Raw genomic sequence first — 18,643 nt, 5'->3', positions numbered from 1 at the left:
AACCTTCTCTATGATTTTTGCAATCTTTTCTAAAATAAAGACTGTCTAGTGGTGCCTATTTTAGGTTGTTTTCTACAGTGATAGGGATGCTACGACTGTCAATTAGGGGTGGATCTACTATGAAATTAATGAAGTATAGGATTCAGGGCCCCTACTCCCGGAGGGGCCCTGAATCAACTTTTTATATATCTTAGTGAATTTTTGACTAAAATTCGATGGAGTGTTTTAATTGTGTGTTATTAAAATAAGGCTATTTTAGTAATAGAATCATCACTCAACTCTCCTGTGCATTTTAACCTCAAATATAAAATTTTCAACTCTTGTTGTTACAGCTTGGATGCACTTTGCTTAGTACAAAAGCAGCTGCTGGAAGATGTGATCTAGCTTTGTGATTTGCCCTCTGCAATAAGCGTTAAATGTGTATCCATTTCTGAATTACAATTCCCAACAGCCCGCAGAACTTCTAAAGTTAAAGCATGTCACATGGGGGGGGGGGGGGGGGAGCATCAGGACCCACCCCCAAAAATAGGTAATGCTTGTGATGCACAGGTCTACAGGTAGGGTGCAGGGCTAAATGGCAACCAGGTAGGATGCGGATTGAGAGTCACCTACCCTTCTGGGGCTGCGGTGTGCTATCCTGAATATTGGGAGCCTCCTGCAGCTTCTGGGAGAGTAGGGAAGTATGGAGCAATGAAAGATGAGAAGGAGCCCGGACAAGGAGGAGTCTAGCAAAGTCATTTTGTTGGTGCTGTGCAGTGTGTGGCACACAACATTCAGCACCAGCAAAATTACCTAATTAGAAGCTATATTGTGTGCTGTCAAGTGTTTATTAACGAATGGGCAGAAGAGTGTTCTATGATGGGATTAGCAGGGGTTCTGTGAGATCATAATGAAAAGGTCGGTGCTGTTAGGTGTTAGGTGCTGAGAAGTAGACATTTGGACCTTGTCAGATGTTACCCTAGTGTTGCTGATTGTCCCCCATAACAGTTCAAGATTTAGGATCTCAAAAATGTAGATCGAACACTGCTGGCAATAGCCCCGCTAGCAATAAAATACATCAAGTTTCACCTATTGAACAAGGTACCACTGCGATCCCTGTACTGTAATCACCATCTAAAGTTGACAATAGCACAAGAAAAATGATTTTTTTTCAGTCTTCAGTGGAGTTTAAAAATATATATATTTTTAACATTTATTTTTTGGCCACATAATAGTACAGGTGGGGTATCCCTTACCCAAATATCCATTATCCAAATTATTCCAAAAACCATACATTGTAGAAAAATTCTTGCTAAAACCACTACTGGGGACATGACATATAACTGTCACTAAATATGTGCCAGACAATGATTGCTTAGCATTTAAATTCAGGACCTGAGATAGAACACAAATTTTGTTTCAGGTTTTGAAACCTTGTTTTATGCACAAATAAAATATATTTGTGTGTATTCCATGTGTTGGCATAACATAAATACCTCAAGATACAGCATTGAAATATAAAATGGTTCTGAAATACAGAATAATCCATTATCCAAAATTCTTCTAGTCCCGAGCATTTTGTAATACACTTTAACTGAATTCTAGGGTTCAGAATTTCCTGACAGACTGATAAATTAACCCTTACTGCTTTTTAAGCCAAATATCGCTGAGGCAGCTTTAAATAGGTTTTAGTAAGTTTCACTGCAAGTCAATGAAAAAGGCTGTAAACAGTATGTTTTTTTGGAAAACAGCAATGTTTTAATGCAAAGTAAGAAGATCAGGATAGTGGAATCAGCATAAAAATGTAGTCTTCATCGAAAAATGATGCAGTACGGGTAAGTTTACCATTCCTTCTTGAAAACTTGTATGTGCACTCTTTTTAGTGACAAATGTGGAGTCTAGGCAGAATGTCTCTGATGTCTGAGGCAGTACAGACCCTTTCTAGCTGGATTCAGCTGCCTGAAGCTCTTTTTATTGATCCAGTTCATGGCTACTATTATAGTAACCATTAGGAAACAGCCTGTACAGTTAACCATTCAAAGGCTGCTTCCTATTGGTTATTGTTAAAGCAGCCATTAAATTGAGCCACAGGTAGCCAGACATACTGGTGAGGAAATCTGTGTACTAGGTGGGCACAACAGTTGTTGAAGCCATGCACAAAATAAGCCCAATTCTTCATATAGGTCCTTTTACTGTATTCATACAGAGATGACATGTTTACCACAAACTGATTAGTCTAAGGGTCCCCACCCACTAGTGCGAGGTATTGTATGCGCATGTACCTCGCATGTTATATCCCGCCAACTCACCCAGCAGCTTCCGGGTGGCTGGACCTCATACGATACATCATATGTTGTCCTTTTTCCATACAATATATTGTATGCGATCCAGGTCACAACGGCAGGATCCTATAGATCCTTTTGGCAGCCCCTGAGATCTGCGAAAAGGATCTACAGATTGCAATCACAGGAAAAGGATCTGCAATGTGACCCTTTCCGTGCAATCCGTCGCAACAATTCGTCTGAATGGCATGAAAAATGTCCATATCGCACTAGTGGAGTAGGCCTTAAAAATGAACATGGCTTACTGTTATTGCAAGATGCTATGGGGGATATTCAATCCTGGGCGCAATTTCTGACAGTGGACACCTGCTGCCTACTCAAGGCTGCCATTTCCAACAGCATTGAAGGTGGATCTCGACAAAACTGATCCAACTTTCAAACCAGTCTATTCAGCCTATCCATTCACTAGATACTATTGACATCACTGGACTACTAAGTACTACAAGACCAATACATATGAGACTCTACTCATGAACACTGGTTCAGGCCACAACATTCTATGGGACTGGTGCAGAGTTAACCACAATTGCACCCAAAACATTTGGTGTAAAACGTGTTTAGTAAAGAAAAGCTGCAACTACAGTATGGCAATATGCAAGGTTGAAGCCACTAAAAGATGATGATCAACACCAGCACTACATTTGCTGGGTTTACATCCACAGACACACACACACACACATACACATATACAGTATATATGTAGTCCAACACATATTTTTCTTATGTAAACTTTTCTTACCATCCTTTGTGCTGGTACCTTGGATTTTTAACCAGACAGGCATAAGAAATACAAAATGTGATCTGTTTACAAGCAGGGACCTGAGGCTGCAGCTCACTACTCCAGCCTTCATAGCTTCTATCAATGGGGGTTATTCAGACCTGATCGCTGCTCCGTGCAATTGCAGAGCCCCCTGTGATCACATAGCTGCGCCATGCCAGAGTGAAAGCCCGCCCTGTGCAAGGCTGCTAATAGCTTTTGAAAATCACGCCTTCAGGTGAATAGCTGCAAATCCATTAGTAACTCACTCATCATTGAATGATTTTTCCCAGTGTGTGCAGTCTATGCGTAACCAAATACGTATTCTACTTGTGTGATAGAAACAGGCTGATTGAGGCCAGAGCTGATGTCACACACTCGCCCTGAAAACGCCTATGCATGCCTGCATTTTTCCTGACACTCCGTGAAAACATCTGGTTACCACCCCCATTTCCAATCAATTTGCGTATGGCTAGAGATCAGAATAGGCACTGGATTTTTCCACTGAATGGACTCTTGCATGCACGCCACAATCCGTACAGATGCACAATTGTTCGGTTATGGTCTGCCTTACGTGTGATCCTTATTGCACTATGGGCCTGATTCAGACCTGATCACACAGATGCGAATGTGTACGCTGTGCAAATGGATGTGTATGACTGCACATGTTTGTACCTGAGCAAAGATGTTCAACACTCAAACAGCCTCACAATTATTTTTACACTGGCCACAACTCTTCACAGCCGCGTAGCCCAGGACTTGGTGGCTGCGATGAATACAGGCACAGCCGGCCTGCTACTGATATCACACACCCTCCCCTAACAGGCTTTGGCATGCCTGCGTTTTCCCTGACACTCCCAGCGGTTTTTCCAGCATGCCCACCTTTTTTTTGCCACTCCCCAAAAGCAATCAGGTTCCACTCCCTGCCAATCACATTGTGAACAGCCAGCAAATAGAAATAGTTGCAGCAGTTCATGGCTTCGCGCATGTGTACTGTGATCCATATGCAAGCGCAGTGTATCAATAATCGCCTGCTGTGCGAATTTGCAGCTGTGTGATCAGGTCTGAATCAGGCTCAATGTTCCACCTTACAGCTGACTGGATAAGATGGACATTTATCTGTGCTAATAAAGAAACCTCAATCGACTGATGCAGACTTAAGGTCCCCATACACTAGTCTAACTTGTCTGAAGGGCAAATGGGACCTGATTTCCCTCGAACTCCTCACGAGTGCTTCCATCCGATTTGGCACTTGATGCGCCATTTTTTACATGTGATTTATCGCATGCAATTTATCACATGAACAAGGACTCCAGGCGAGCTGCATGGGGAGATCATGGGAATCAGATGCGATACATTGCAGGTGATAAAAAGCGATGTGCTCACCACAACACGCATCGGATCGGATTAGATGTCAAACACCTGCGATTTGGCCAATTTTCACTTGATTTCTTAGACCGACCCATCAGAATCAGGTGAAAACAGGACAAATCGGACTAGTGTATAGGGGCCTTTAGACATATGTCTGGTTTTAATCAGCAATTCTGTACTGTACATAAACAGATATAAAAGTGTGGGGTTACAAATGTAGTATAATACGTTAACAGTAATAATGTTGACAAACCATGCCTTTTAAATTATTGCTCCCTTAAAAATGTCTGGCCTCCATAACACGGGGCCTCTAAACTTGGCTGCTATTATCTCCCCCTTTAATAACTGGTGGCCCAACTGTCACTTACCTGCTCCTAACAGGTCACAGTGACTTCCAGGTCCCAGTGGTCATGTGACCTTCACTTTTGGGCTAGACCGCCAATAAACCAGCATTCCAGTAAGTATCCCTATAATCTCTATCCCCAACCCTCCCTTTAGTGCATAACACCAACCCTCCAACACTAACCCTAAAGTTTGCATTCTGATAATGCAGGCATTTCACAGTAAATTCTCAATTCAAAAAAGGCATGTTGACATCAGAGCTCTCGGCACTGTGGTGTCGTTATTGCCATTGATGTACTTTTGTTCCCCATGCTAAGCCTATATATATATATGCAAATTTGATAATCGTGCCTCCTTACACTTGAATAAACAGGATAGGGGTGGGAAGTACAGTAAGAGTATATTCATGTAATTGTGACTGAGTTAGACTAGCATGGAGATGTGTTAATTCACCTGTCAATAGCTGCATCAATTAGGGTGCCTTGGAACTGATGCAAGTACTTGCTAATGATGATCATCATTAGCACTAGTAACAGTTTCTGACTGGCTGTGCATTCACCTCTGAAGGTGATAAGTGCTTCCTTTCACTGCAATTTCAGATGAAGAAGGTACATTATATGTGCATTTATAGAGTTTTTATTAGACCTGTAGTAGTACAGGTTGAGTATCCCTTATCCAAATATTCGTTATCCAAATTATTCCGAAAACCATACATTCTGGAAAGTGAACAAATTTTTTTCTTCTTCCTAAAAGCACTACTGGGGACACCTGTAACAGCACTACATCAGGCATGATATGGAACTGGCACTACTGAGGACATGATATGTAACTGGCAGTAAATAATATGTGCAAGAAAATGATTGCTTGGCATTCAAGTTCAGTGTCTGAGATAGTACGGAAACTTTGTTTAATGTTTTGAAACCTTGTTTTATGCGCAAATAAAATATATATGTGTGTGTATTTTATGTGTTTGATGTGTTTATACAACATAAATGCAAGATACCTCAAGATACATCATTGAAATATACATATATTCTGAAATACGGAATAATCCGTTCTCCAACATTCTTCTGGTTCCGATCATTTTGGATAAGGGATACGCAACCTGTAGTAATATTAAATCAAACACATTTTTTTCTTATCGTAGTCAAAGTAAACAACGCCTACTTGGTGCTTATCTGGTTGTCTGGAAGTATCTGTGTGTATGATTACCTGACATCAATTGGTGCACATGCATCTGCTGCAGTGCTGGATGGACCTTGAGCTGGCTATGCCTCAGTATATTGGCATACATACACTATTGTTACATGCAGCATTTTACAATTTATTTAATGCATGTGTCCAATTTACCTCAGCATCCGTCCAATTTATTTTAAACTCGTCTTTTTTCCCCCTCTCTACCTCATCTATACAACCTATTACATCTGTGTGTATTTCTTTATCCCATACTTGTCTATAAGTGACTTACCTCTTGTACTTCTCAGACTCTTCAACTTCTATCTCTTCATCTCTCTTCCGAAAACTTATAAAGGAAACAATGATGTACTAAAAACCTGCTGTCCAGGTAAGCTAACCTTCACACAGTATGTTGGCCAAGCTATTGAGATCCACCTGACTAACCTGCACCCCAGATTCTATGTTGTTTTCCTTTTTCCATTACCAAACTAATTGCAATGTTCAAATTCACTTTACCTTAAAAAGCCTGAGGATAGAAATCCCATTTGCATATTTATAATGCATCGATGATACCAACATATATTATAGTGCTGCATACACTGTACATAAAACCCGTTACCTTCTTATTCACAAAATGTTTTATTTTCTGTGTGACAAATAAAAAACTATGCTCCTCTGTTAAGATATGCCTGCTATTCTCTTAAATAAATATGGAAAGCTGAGCTGACCCCCTTCTCACACATATTTTTATCTTCTGAACAATTGCTGCAATTACACCCACAGAGTCACTTCATGCATATTGCAATGCTGTGCAGCAATCCATTATGCAGCTCCCAGCATCTCATGAGTTTATGTGTAAGAAAAAGAGATGGATAGATAACGATAGATAGATAGATAGATAGATAGATAGATAGATAGATAGATAGATAGATAGATAGATAGATAGATAGTGTGAGGACTCCCGGGCTCATGGGTGCATGGAGGGGCCTATCGCTCGTATCCGCCTTGAGAAAGGCAGTGTTTACAGCATTTGCACAGTCCCGGGAGAACCTCGGTTCGCGGATCACACAGTAAGGCCACCAAAAGCAAGGTACAAAGCGCACCTTTATTTCATATTAACAGTACATGAAAACCATAACCACACCACTAACACTACACAATACAGGTAGCCTACAATATACACAGCACACACTAACTATATCAGAACCACACAAAGGTGAACACCTCCCCTTCCCTTCCACAGTCAATAGTCACCTTGGGCAGTCTCTGAGCTGAGGCTGGTGGGGCCTTGGTGAGGGGGGAATGCGGAACCCCAGCGGAGGTACGGGCTCCACTGAGCCAAGGCCGATGCCCGCTGCCGGTCCTGCAGGTGATGAATCCCAGCCGCTTGGCCTGTGGGTGCCGTCGGGGTGCTGGCACGCTGGAGGCAACCGCTGGCTGTGGTATGGGGTCCACTGCGCCAGGGCCGACTGCCCACTGCTGGTCCTGCAGGTGATGAATCCCAGCCGCTTGGCCTGTGGGTGCCGTCGGGGTGCTGGCACGCTGGATGCAACCGCTGGCTGTGGTATGGGGTCCACTGCGCCAGGGCCGACTGCCCACTGCTGAAGTTCTGGTGGGGTCTGGAGGGAACTCAGCTTCCTCCCCTGGGATCCTGCCTCGCCGGGTCAGGGATCCTGGATGGATGCAGAAAGTTTAACCCAGAGCTGTTGTTTCAGCCCATTTTATCCTTGAGTTCTGCGACCGGATTGGTTGTTGCTTGAAGCCTGAGATGTAAATGCACCTGAGTCCTGTGTAGGGATTGGCTGCTGCTGTAGCCCTGCCAAATTGCTGTTCTCTGGGACTCTCTGGCCCCCTGCTGGTCTGGTGCCGGCCAGTCTATAACAAGTCCCCGGGGAGAACAAAAGGCCAGGAACCATTGCTGATAAGGGGGCGGCCCAGGTGTGAAGTCAAAACAGACCCTGTTGTTGGTTGTGAAGTCTCAGCCTATTCAGCTTGCTGATGCTTCCTGTGAGGGGGATGAGATAGGGGGGGGTGTCGGCTGTCCGCATTTAGACAACAAGATATTACACACATGCAATAAACCATACATTACTGTGATAGAGACATATCAGGCTCAGGAGTATATGCCCTGATGGGCGCAATACTTATAAACACGCGGTACTATTTCCCATCGCAGGCAGACATCTGGTATGTAATAAAGTCCGGTCCTAGTACTATAGAACACACAGTCCTGTGGAAGGCTCTATTAGTGTGAGAGGCACGGCTCCCATGAGATGGCAGGCAGGGAATTGTATTGGGAAAATGTTGTTAATTCAGGTAAGAGAGTGTCTGGGTCTCTGGGCTATATTTAGGAATCTTGGGGTGCCTACCCCCTCATGATCCAGGTGGGGGTGCCCAGAGGGGGGATCATGACATACCTCCCCCTTCCTAAATCCGGTCCGAGGGGCTGGCTCCCGGATCGGAGCCAGTCAGGACGACCGGGCCCAGTGGTCTCCTGGAGGCGTGATTCCGCTCCTCCTGCTCTGGATGAGGGGGGTCCGAGGTCAGCAGTTCACCATGTGTAACCCGCATTCCAGTACCCCAGTTACAGGGTTTGCCCCTGTCATGTGGAAATCTTTCCTTCTCTCCTGCCTGTTTGGTTGGCCCTCCTCCCTCCGCCTCTGGCGCAACTGGGAGGGGCCCGATCGGTGTACACAGGCTACAATCCGGAAACCTGGCTGCGGATTCTGCTCTTAACAACAGCGCCGACGTTGGCTGCAGGGGAGCAGTGGGTAACAACGATGCTTCTCCCAAAACATCAGAAGCCTTCACCGTCACCCCACTTGGGCCTGAAACCTCCCCCAGCACCTGAAGCTGCTGGGCCTCCCCTGGGCAACCTTCCATCCATGTCTGTTCATCCACCTTGCAGGGCCTCAGCACACTCTGCCCCCACCTGCCCTCCGCAGTAGGCAGTGGCCTAGGGAATTCTCCTTCACACCATGGCTGCAGAAGAGCAGGGGGTATCCGCAATCCTTCCCCGGCTCTTCCCTCCACAGCCCCCACAAACACCTCCCCCAGTTCTAGATGGTCCTCTGGACCCTTACGTGATGCTTGAAGGGCCATGCTGGTGGGATCCTTCTCCCCCACCTCCCAGGGCCTGAGCACACCCAGCCCCCACCTGCCCTCAGCAGCAGGCAGCGGTCCTGAGGATTCTCCTTCACACAATGGCTGCAGAGAAGCAGGGGGTATCCGCGAGTCTCCCCCTGATTTACCCACAATCCCCCCCCTTGGGTCGAACACCTCCCCCAGCCCTTTGAACAATAACTGCTGGGCCTCCCCTGGGCAAACTTCCATCTTCACCAGGGTGCACTGCTTCCCCAGCCTGGCTATGAGAGGGACTGGTGGGGTGGCATTGTACGGCAGCACTGCTGGCATCTCCCTTACAGCCCCAGGTGCAAACTCACATTCTCTTGCTCGTGCCATGCTGGGTGGTGAGGTGTCTTCCTCTGAGGCCCAGGGGGGTGATGAGCTATGCCTCTGACCATCCCCTCCATGTTTGCTTGCTTGGCTGCCTGATTGCTGCAGCGGCTCCCCGGGCACATAATTACAGTCAGTCACTCTTGCAGGGGACTCACAGAAGCGCTGCACCCCAGCCTCTACTCCCTGCTCTGGCACCCCGGTCACATACCTGCCTTTTGACTTCAGATCCTCCTGGCTCTGATGGCTAAGTGGGAACAGTCCTGGATAATCCTCCTGGGGTGGTAGAGTGGCAGAGAACACACCAGACACATTTCCTTCCATCTCCCCCTGCTGAATATGCTGGGGCTCCTGGGGCAAGATGCCCTCATTCGCTGGGCCGCTGGTGGTCATGTAGGGGAGAAGTACTGCCCCCTCTGCTGGGGCACAATCATTGTAGACCCCCTGGCCGCTAGTTTCAAAGTCTCCATCTCCCACATCTGCAAAAGGGAAGATGTACTGCCATTCTTCCTGGGGTGCCATTTTTGGGTGCACCCCCATCCTTTGGCTAGCTGCTTGGAGCAGTGGCTGACCACTGCTTTGTACCTCCTGTGGCGAGGACTCCGCCATCACAGTCCCAGCCTCCAAGATATGCTCTGCTCTGGGGCTATTCTCTGGGGCAGCCCCTGCACTGTATACTGGCACTGCTCCATCTATGACAGGCTCCGTGTGCACCAGTCTATCATCACCATGTGGGGCCACAGTGCCCAGCTCCGCCACACTACTTGGCAAAATGCAGGGGGAATAAATATCCCCTCCACGATATCCATCTGCCACAATCACAGTCCATGATGTTAGGGCTCCTTTAGAGTCCGGGGTCCCTGGTGCGAAATCACAGGGACACTCCACAGCTAGTTCCTCATTTCCCAACTCACTGAATGGGAACAGTTCTGTGATTTCTCCCTGTGTCAGTGGGGGATCTAGTTCTGTGGCTCTCTGAGGATGCATAAGCTGCAGCAGCCGACGTTCCTCTGCCTCCACCCTCTGACACTGGTCCAGCCACTCTGGAGAATTCAGCTGTCCCTGTGCCAGGGCGACCCTCTCTGCATTATCATAACAGTGCAGGAGACACTGTAACTGCTCCTGGACACTTCTCAGTTCTCCTGGACACAGGACCCAGTTCCTATACACGCTGAATGCATGTAGGGGGTTCTCTTGTTGCTCATACACCCACCGAATAAGGGTTCGGTGGGAACAGCCGTCGGTGGGGAGGCTGCATCGTAGCTTCCATTCTGCAAGTAAATCCTCCAGACTCATTCTCGCTAATGGAGCTTCCCCTTCTGCATGCCGCAGTTCTCCTGTAGTGGACCCCTCGGTCATCCTCCCAGGTGGCACCATCAGCTCCTCTTCCCTCTGGGTTCTCTTCATGGGTTCCTTCCCAGGACCCAGATCACCAGGTGCTGGCGCGCTGGCCTCAGCTACCTGGCTTCTCTGCATTATCTGCGACATGGAGTTACTCACTTCCATAACAAATGTTCTCCATTCCAGAGTTCCTGGCAGATTTCTCACGTCAGCATCACTTTTACACTGCACAAATTCATCTATTAGATAGGCAATTTTCTCCCCTATAGTAGCTCCAGTCCACAAGCTAGTCCACAGGCACGCTGCCTCCCAGTGCTCCCAGAAAGGCTGCATCTTTGTGGATGGACTCTTCAGGTGCCAGTCCTCAGCCCTGAGCTTCACTGCTCTAGGAGACTTGGGGCACTGCTTGCCTCTCCTCAGGCGCTTCTCTCCCATTCCTGGCGCCATTCTCCAAAACGTGCTGCACAAGTAGGGCTTGGTCAGCGTCACTTGCTGGACCCCTCACTTCCGCTTCCGTTCCCGGGCCACGGCACACTCCGCCGTTCCCTCGCTTGCAGGGATTGTCCCCCTGGACAAGCCGGCACTTAAGCGGAATTCTTCCCTCGCTTACTGCCCTCACACATTATCCTTTTTCTTCTCCCCGGCATCCCTGCTAGGGTTACAAGAGCTCACCTCTGTGTGGTTCTATACTACTGGTTATGGGCTATTGCGCCAACAGAACCTGGCCGTATAACGATACGGGCCCCTGGTTCTGCCTGGTCTACAGGACTGTGTGATCCCCACTGCTTGCCACCAATTGTGAGGACTCCCGGGCTCATGGGTGCATGGAGGGGCCTATCGCTCGTATCCGCCTTGAGAAAGGCAGTGTTTACAGCATTTGCACAGTCCCGGGAGAACCTCGGTTCGCGGATCACACAGTAAGGCCACCAAAAGCAAGGTACAAAGCGCACCTTTATTTCATATTAACAGTACATGAAAACCATAACCACACCACTAACACTACACAATACAGGTAGCCTACAATATACACAGCACACACTAACTATATCAGAACCACACAAAGGTGAACACCTCCCCTTCCCTTCCACAGTCAATAGTCACCTTGGGCAGTCTCTGAGCTGAGGCTGGTGGGGCCTTGGTGAGGGGGGAATGCGGAACCCCAGCGGAGGTACGGGCTCCACTGAGCCAAGGCCGATGCCCGCTGCCGGTCCTGCAGGTGATGAATCCCAGCCGCTTGGCCTGTGGGTGCCGTCGGGGTGCTGGCACGCTGGAGGCAACCGCTGGCTGTGGTATGGGGTCCACTGCGCCAGGGCCGACTGCCCACTGCTGGTCCTGCAGGTGATGAATCCCAGCCGCTTGGCCTGTGGGTGCCGTCGGGGTGCTGGCACGCTGGATGCAACCGCTGGCTGTGGTATGGGGTCCACTGCGCCAGGGCCGACTGCCCACTGCTGAAGTTCTGGTGGGGTCTGGAGGGAACTCAGCTTCCTCCCCTGGGATCCTGCCTCGCCGGGTCAGGGATCCTGGATGGATGCAGAAAGTTTAACCCAGAGCTGTTGTTTCAGCCCATTTTATCCTTGAGTTCTGCGACCGGATTGGTTGTTGCTTGAAGCCTGAGATGTAAATGCACCTGAGTCCTGTGTAGGGATTGGCTGCTGCTGTAGCCCTGCCAAATTGCTGTTCTCTGGGACTCTCTGGCCCCCTGCTGGTCTGGTGCCGGCCAGTCTATAACAAGTCCCCGGGGAGAACAAAAGGCCAGGAACCATTGCTGATAAGGGGGCGGCCCAGGTGTGAAGTCAAAACAGACCCTGTTGTTGGTTGTGAAGTCTCAGCCTATTCAGCTTGCTGATGCTTCCTGTGAGGGGGATGAGATAGGGGGGGGTGTCGGCTGTCCGCATTTAGACAACAAGATATTACACACATGCAATAAACCATACATTACTGTGATAGAGACATATCAGGCTCAGGAGTATATGCCCTGATGGGCGCAATACTTATAAACACGCGGTACTATTTCCCATCGCAGGCAGACATCTGGTATGTAATAAAGTCCGGTCCTAGTACTATAGAACACACAGTCCTGTGGAAGGCTCTATTAGTGTGAGAGGCACGGCTCCCATGAGATGGCAGGCAGGGAATTGTATTGGGAAAATGTTGTTAATTCAGGTAAGAGAGTGTCTGGGTCTCTGGGCTATATTTAGGAATCTTGGGGTGCCTACCCCCTCATGATCCAGGTGGGGGTGCCCAGAGGGGGGATCATGACAGATAGATAGATAGATATTTACCTTACCACTTCTAAATGTCCAAAAATGTAAAAAACTACTGCTACTAAAAAACTACCAGTATTAAACTCAGCCTTTACCATATTGCCTGTACCGATCACACTATTGTGTTTTGCTATTAATATCAATCATTACAAACTTTCCCACAGTACCAGATCACTCAATACATTTTTCTGTACACTAACATTCTACTGGATTCTGTTACTAATTTTGTTTTACACAACTGGCAGAATAATAAACATTATTGACTACCTGGTCACACAATTAAAGATCACTGTGACAATCTGGATCACACCATTCCTACAAACTATAGCTTACTACTTATTCATACTGTGTCACTCTATCTATGCCAATCAGCACAAGTTATACTACTACTACTATCAATACACTGTAACAGGATCAATAAATGCACTCAGTATTGTACCAGGACTCTTTTATATAAATCTCCATCGATACCATTTAATGTATATTTAATCATTTCCACATTATCCATTACAACACCATATTAGTTATAATACCACCAATATTGATCAGCATGATTTTTTTCCAACCAATCATCACAATGTTTTTCCATGAAAATCAATAATCACATTTTAAGACACCAGATTTTTTTTTTATCTTAGCAGTATGATCCCGACTAATATCTGATATTTCCCAAGCCATATATCATTCTATACATACATTTTGCTTTGGCTACTTCTCAAATACGAACATTTAAATGTAGTATTACAGAACAATAGAATACTTTTTACAACACACAAGTGACCCAGACAGGATGCACTAAAGTGCAGAACAATTTGAAATAAAAACCGTTTGTGCTTTTTAACGTCTACATTTCCATGCAGTAACCACGGGATTCTGTATTGAATAGCCCCATAACTAGATAGCACTGCCACAGCAGCCACTGACACTTTCTCCGACCTCCTCCCTTCTATAGAACCCAATACATGTTGGAACCATTCACAGGTATATGTATTTTCCGATTGCTCATCCCGTTACCTATTACATATTAATCATGCACGAATGAGATGGATGTGACAGCCTCAATCACAACATGTACAAATACAGCGTGTGATGGGTCCCCAGCAGCACCCACAGGGGAATCAATAGCCAACATGACATTTTACCCACAGAATGGCAGTCGCTATAGCTATACTGTGATACACATGGATACATGGCAGCTGACACCCCTGTAACATGGAGCACTTCTCTGACATACTGTATCCATGTTAGGGCTCAGGCAGCTGGAAACCTTCAGCCCGGCTCCATGGACCCCTGTCTGCCACTCACACGCCGCTTCCCTGCCCGTGTATTAGGGAGCACCCACAGAACCTTATAAACCACTCATCAGGCAGATGTGCACAGAGGCTAATTAGTATAGCAGATCGCCACTGGGGTGACCCCATTACAGGTGACCTCGTGTAACAACGTGTATATAACTCAGGCACACGGAGCTGGGGCACCCCAAAACTAAAAACCCCTCCCCTAAGACAGATGAAAGAGGCCATCAGTAATACCATCGGCTGTGCTTTGTTTGTCTCCGACGCTGAGATGGATGTAGACCCCCAAGCAGTGCAGGACCCCCAGGCTTAGTCCCCAGGCTCCCATAGCGCTGTCACCCGGGGGGCTCCGGCCGCTCTCCCTCTGCAGGATGCGCTCTGCGCGGAGGGATCTACTGGCACTGCTGAGCTGATGCTGGCGGAGGGATCAGACTCTGAATAAAATCCTCCTTCTTTAAAGAGACCGCAAATCCCACTATGGTGAATGTCAGAGATTGGGGGTGTGAGTGTGTATGTGGCAGAAGAAAAAAAACTGTCAGCCACCCCTACAGCTACAGTAAAGCGTCATGGTCACTAACCCCTTGCAGCTAAAGTGGGTCTGTGCAGCTAAATGAATAACCTTACTAAGTTGGTGTAATGCAAACCTTATTACCTTATGCATACATCCCCCTGGCTGTTCTACATAGCAGGGGATTTATCTCTGCAACCTTGTACTGCTAGAAAGTCTTTAGTGGTACAGTCATTCTCCAGCTTTCGGTGCTCTGTCCAATCATAATACAAATAGACATCGAACAACACTTGTAAATTCCCGAGAATAAGATGCGGTCACTCAGGCAGTGAGGGGCACCTGTAGGGCACGCACCCACAACAGGTTACCGCTCCGCTGCTGTGTTTTGCTGCTGCATGTATTGTACAGTGCCTGTTTCATCTTAAATGATGTGATTTGTATTCCACTGTAGCGATGTCATTTGTAGAACACAACGGGGGGTTCTTGTGATAAGGGATGACTAGCTATATCTATGTAACTCATTCTCAGGCAACCTGTGACTAGAGTAGCTGGCTATTGTAGAACTAGATGTCCCAGAATATTTTTGACTAGCACTGCAGGCTGTTGATCCAAAAATGATTGACACCACGATGGAGGGACGTACCCATTCCCTTGATTAGGATTTAGACTCAAATGTTACTTACACCAAATCATCTTTAATAATCAATTTAATCACTCTACCCTTCATGGTTTTCCTTGGGTAAATACCAAGACAACCTAGAGATAACACTTTGCAAAAGTTAAATGTCCTGGTTAATGACATCTTGAAAACATGAGCTGTTGGGGGGGCACTTGAGAACCCCTGCTTTGCTTATATCCAACAATATCCTCTATGCACCATGTGAAAATGTTCAGAGAATTGCAGTTCCAGGTATTGGTTTAGATTTTATTATTATTTTATATATAAAACACAGATCAAGGCCGTTATAAATTATTATTATATATTCCTTACTGGTACTTTGTATCTAATGGATCAATAAAGTGTAAAAAAAAACACTGAGTTTTTCTGACAAGTTAAGGACCTGTTAATGTAACATGTTAATTCAATGTAATAATCCATATGGAATAAAACTGTAGTATCTACTGTAGCTCATTATAAATAGACTACAAAATACATACGGTTGACCAGTGGTGTGGATGCTTCTGGTCTGAATAAAAATGCCAGCATCCTGAAAGAGGTTATCCTAACAGGGGTCTGGTAAGTATACTTACCTTCCCCCTGCCACCTCCAAACCTTACCCATCTGCTAGTAGCTCGCCCCTTCGTCATAACACTGGGGCAACTGCATTAAGCCTGGCAAAGAGATAAACTGGAGATAAAGTGGAAGGAGATAACGCACCAGCCAATCAGCTGTGTTTGAAATATGACAGTTGGGAGTTGATTGGCTGGTGCGTTATCTCCTTCCACTTTATCTCTTGTTTATCTCTTCTCCAGCCATCATACATCTGCCCCACTGACCTGCCCCACGTGCTTACGGTCGGCATGCCGGCAGTCAGGATTCCAGCGGCGTTATCCTTAGCAATGCCAGGATTCTAACCCCGGCATCCTGTTTTTAAGAAGCTAAAGCATCCGCCAAAGACATTTATTATGAGCTGAAAATTAAAAGCCTGTCAAAATGACGGCTTCTGCAATGTACTTTCACTTTGAGCTGTGACAGGATTTTACTTTCACTTTGAGCTGTGTCAGTTTTTAGTCCACAAACCCTCCACCCCACCCCCAGTCTTTCGAGGGACCTCAAGGGTCAGTGATGGTACTTCACCTCATAGAGGTGAGGGTTAGTTAGACTGATCGATAGATAGATACCTTCGGACAATTTCAGCATAATGGGGGCATCTAATTACACACGGTGGGGTAACCAGGTTATCAGGGATTTTGTTTTACCTACCTCAGACATGCAATACATATCCATGAAAACCGCGAAATCAGGTCAGAAGCCAGTCAACAATGTTCCTCTGTTTCACAAAGACCATTCTGAGATGGCATTGCGTAAAGTAAGGGTTTTGTTTTACTAAATAGCAGAAAAGGTTAAAGTGCTGTAGGGCATTGGCTTTCTCTCTATGGTGCACTATTGTTGGAATGGTGTATGAACAGTTAATCTTTTGATACTTAAATTATGTAGAAAGGTTTGTTCCCAAATGATTTCGTTAGAAATGTGATGACTTTGTGTTTGTCTGTCCATGCAGTCTGTCAGTGTACAGTTGTCTGTTGTGTCTATCTTTTCTTAGGATCCACGTTGGTAAGGTTGGTATTGTTACAGGGTATTGGCAAGGTATTTAGACCTTGCGTAATGGATTATGTGGCTTCCAGCAGGGACTCGGTCCCACATAGCTCAGTTACAGTCAGTACTGACATTTGTCCTCATTAGTGAATTCAATACATGTTAACAGCTCAATAAAACATCAGCAGAACAGCCAATTCCTGGTAATGCACTGCAGGGGACAGCGGGAGATCCCCAGGGGCTGATTTGTCCCAATAACATACCCTAAAACCTAATTCTTTATCCAGCTACCTTCTCTCAGTATGATCCACATCACCATCAACCAAACAGGGCAGATATTTCTCTAATTAATTGTACTGCAATCACAATTCTTGTAGCTAAGCACAGCTTTGTACATAAGGGCTAACCCTGACCAATGTTGTGGCTTAAGCTGGCCATACATCTACAGATTTTGGGCCAGATGCATCAAGCTTCAAAAAGTGATAAACAACCAATCAGCTCCAATAGATCATTTTTCAAACCCAGCTTGTAACGTGGCAGTTAAGAGCTGATTGGCTGTCTGTTTATCAGTCTTTATTTGATCATTTTTTGAAGCTTAATACATCTGGCCCTTATTGTCAGCTCTGGTTGGTTGAAACAAAATCCTGGTAATGGGTGAGAGCAAATGACAGTGGACCATTTGCTTTGAATTGCTGGAAAACTGACAAAAACGATCATTCAGATATTACCAGGCTTTTGTTCCAACCAGCCAGATCTTAAAATCAATCTGTAGATGTATGGCCACTGTTTTAGCCAAGATTTTATCTGGAGCCCCATAAATTGCAGGCCAATCGCACTACTAAACATTGGGCCTGAATCAGAGCAGCATGCTATGCCGAAGTTCACAGAATTGAGGGGTAGATGTATTATCATAGTTGATCCGGCCATTACTTGAACAGACCCGAATCGTAGGGATGCAGGTTCAGATAACAATGTCATGTCTGAAACCCTGAACTGACGAAAAGGGAGAGCATTAACTCGCCTGCCCAGTGAAGTTTACTATCGGCCTGTAACCGGTGCTTAAGTAGCCTCTGTGCATCTTTTCCAGATGGGAACTGTGGCATTTAAAGAAATCCCTTTTTTTTTGTACTCACAGTCCCTGGCTGTTGGATCATAACATGCGCCGATACCAAGTCTCCCCCATAAAAGACTTTCATACATCTGCCCCTGTAGCAATGATCTGTATCTACTGCGCTTACATGAAAATCCCAAAAAAGTCCCATAGTATATGCATCACACAGTGTGTATGCACAAATGCACTGTTTCAATGGAGAATGGTATTCACTTCTTTTTTTAGCCAAATGTCGGCACAATCGAATGGATACTGAAACGTAGCACTGCGTCCCCTCGCATTACCCGCAAGGCTTCGGGCACGATGCCTCGCTGCGCTCGGCACACTTTTATTCTCCCTCCACGCCCTAGTAGCTGGTAGGGCATGAAATTCCGCCTGTCAGCACATGTCATGTCGACATGGACATGAATTGTAGAACTGCGTCCCCACACATGGCTCGCTGCA

General features: G+C 46.2%; 1 protein-coding gene across 2 annotated transcripts in view; it reads right to left on the bottom strand.

Moving 5' to 3' along the window:
• The window catches only part of VSTM2L (V-set and transmembrane domain containing 2 like), a 52,102-nt gene extending 37,317 nt beyond the window's left edge, over nucleotides 1-14,785 (bottom strand). Inside the window, exon 1 of one of the 2 annotated variants that reach the window (XM_083147802.1) lies at nucleotides 14,561-14,785. In XM_083147802.1, the coding sequence (XP_083003928.1) occupies nucleotides 14,561-14,651 (91 nt within the window). In that variant the 5' untranslated portion in view covers nucleotides 14,652-14,785. The remainder of the gene's footprint in view (nucleotides 1-14,560) is intronic. The other variant, XM_083147800.1, reaches the window with a different exon arrangement.
• Nucleotides 14,786-18,643: the final 3,858 nt, after the last annotated feature.

This window comes from Crinia signifera, chromosome 6 (genome assembly GCF_055691185.1).
Source record: "Crinia signifera chromosome 6, ASM5569118v1, whole genome shotgun sequence".
NCBI classification, from domain to species: domain Eukaryota; kingdom Metazoa; phylum Chordata; class Amphibia; order Anura; family Myobatrachidae; genus Crinia; species Crinia signifera.
The sequence above is the reverse complement of the archived record's forward strand: the minus strand, read 5'-3'. Positions and strand labels throughout refer to the sequence as shown.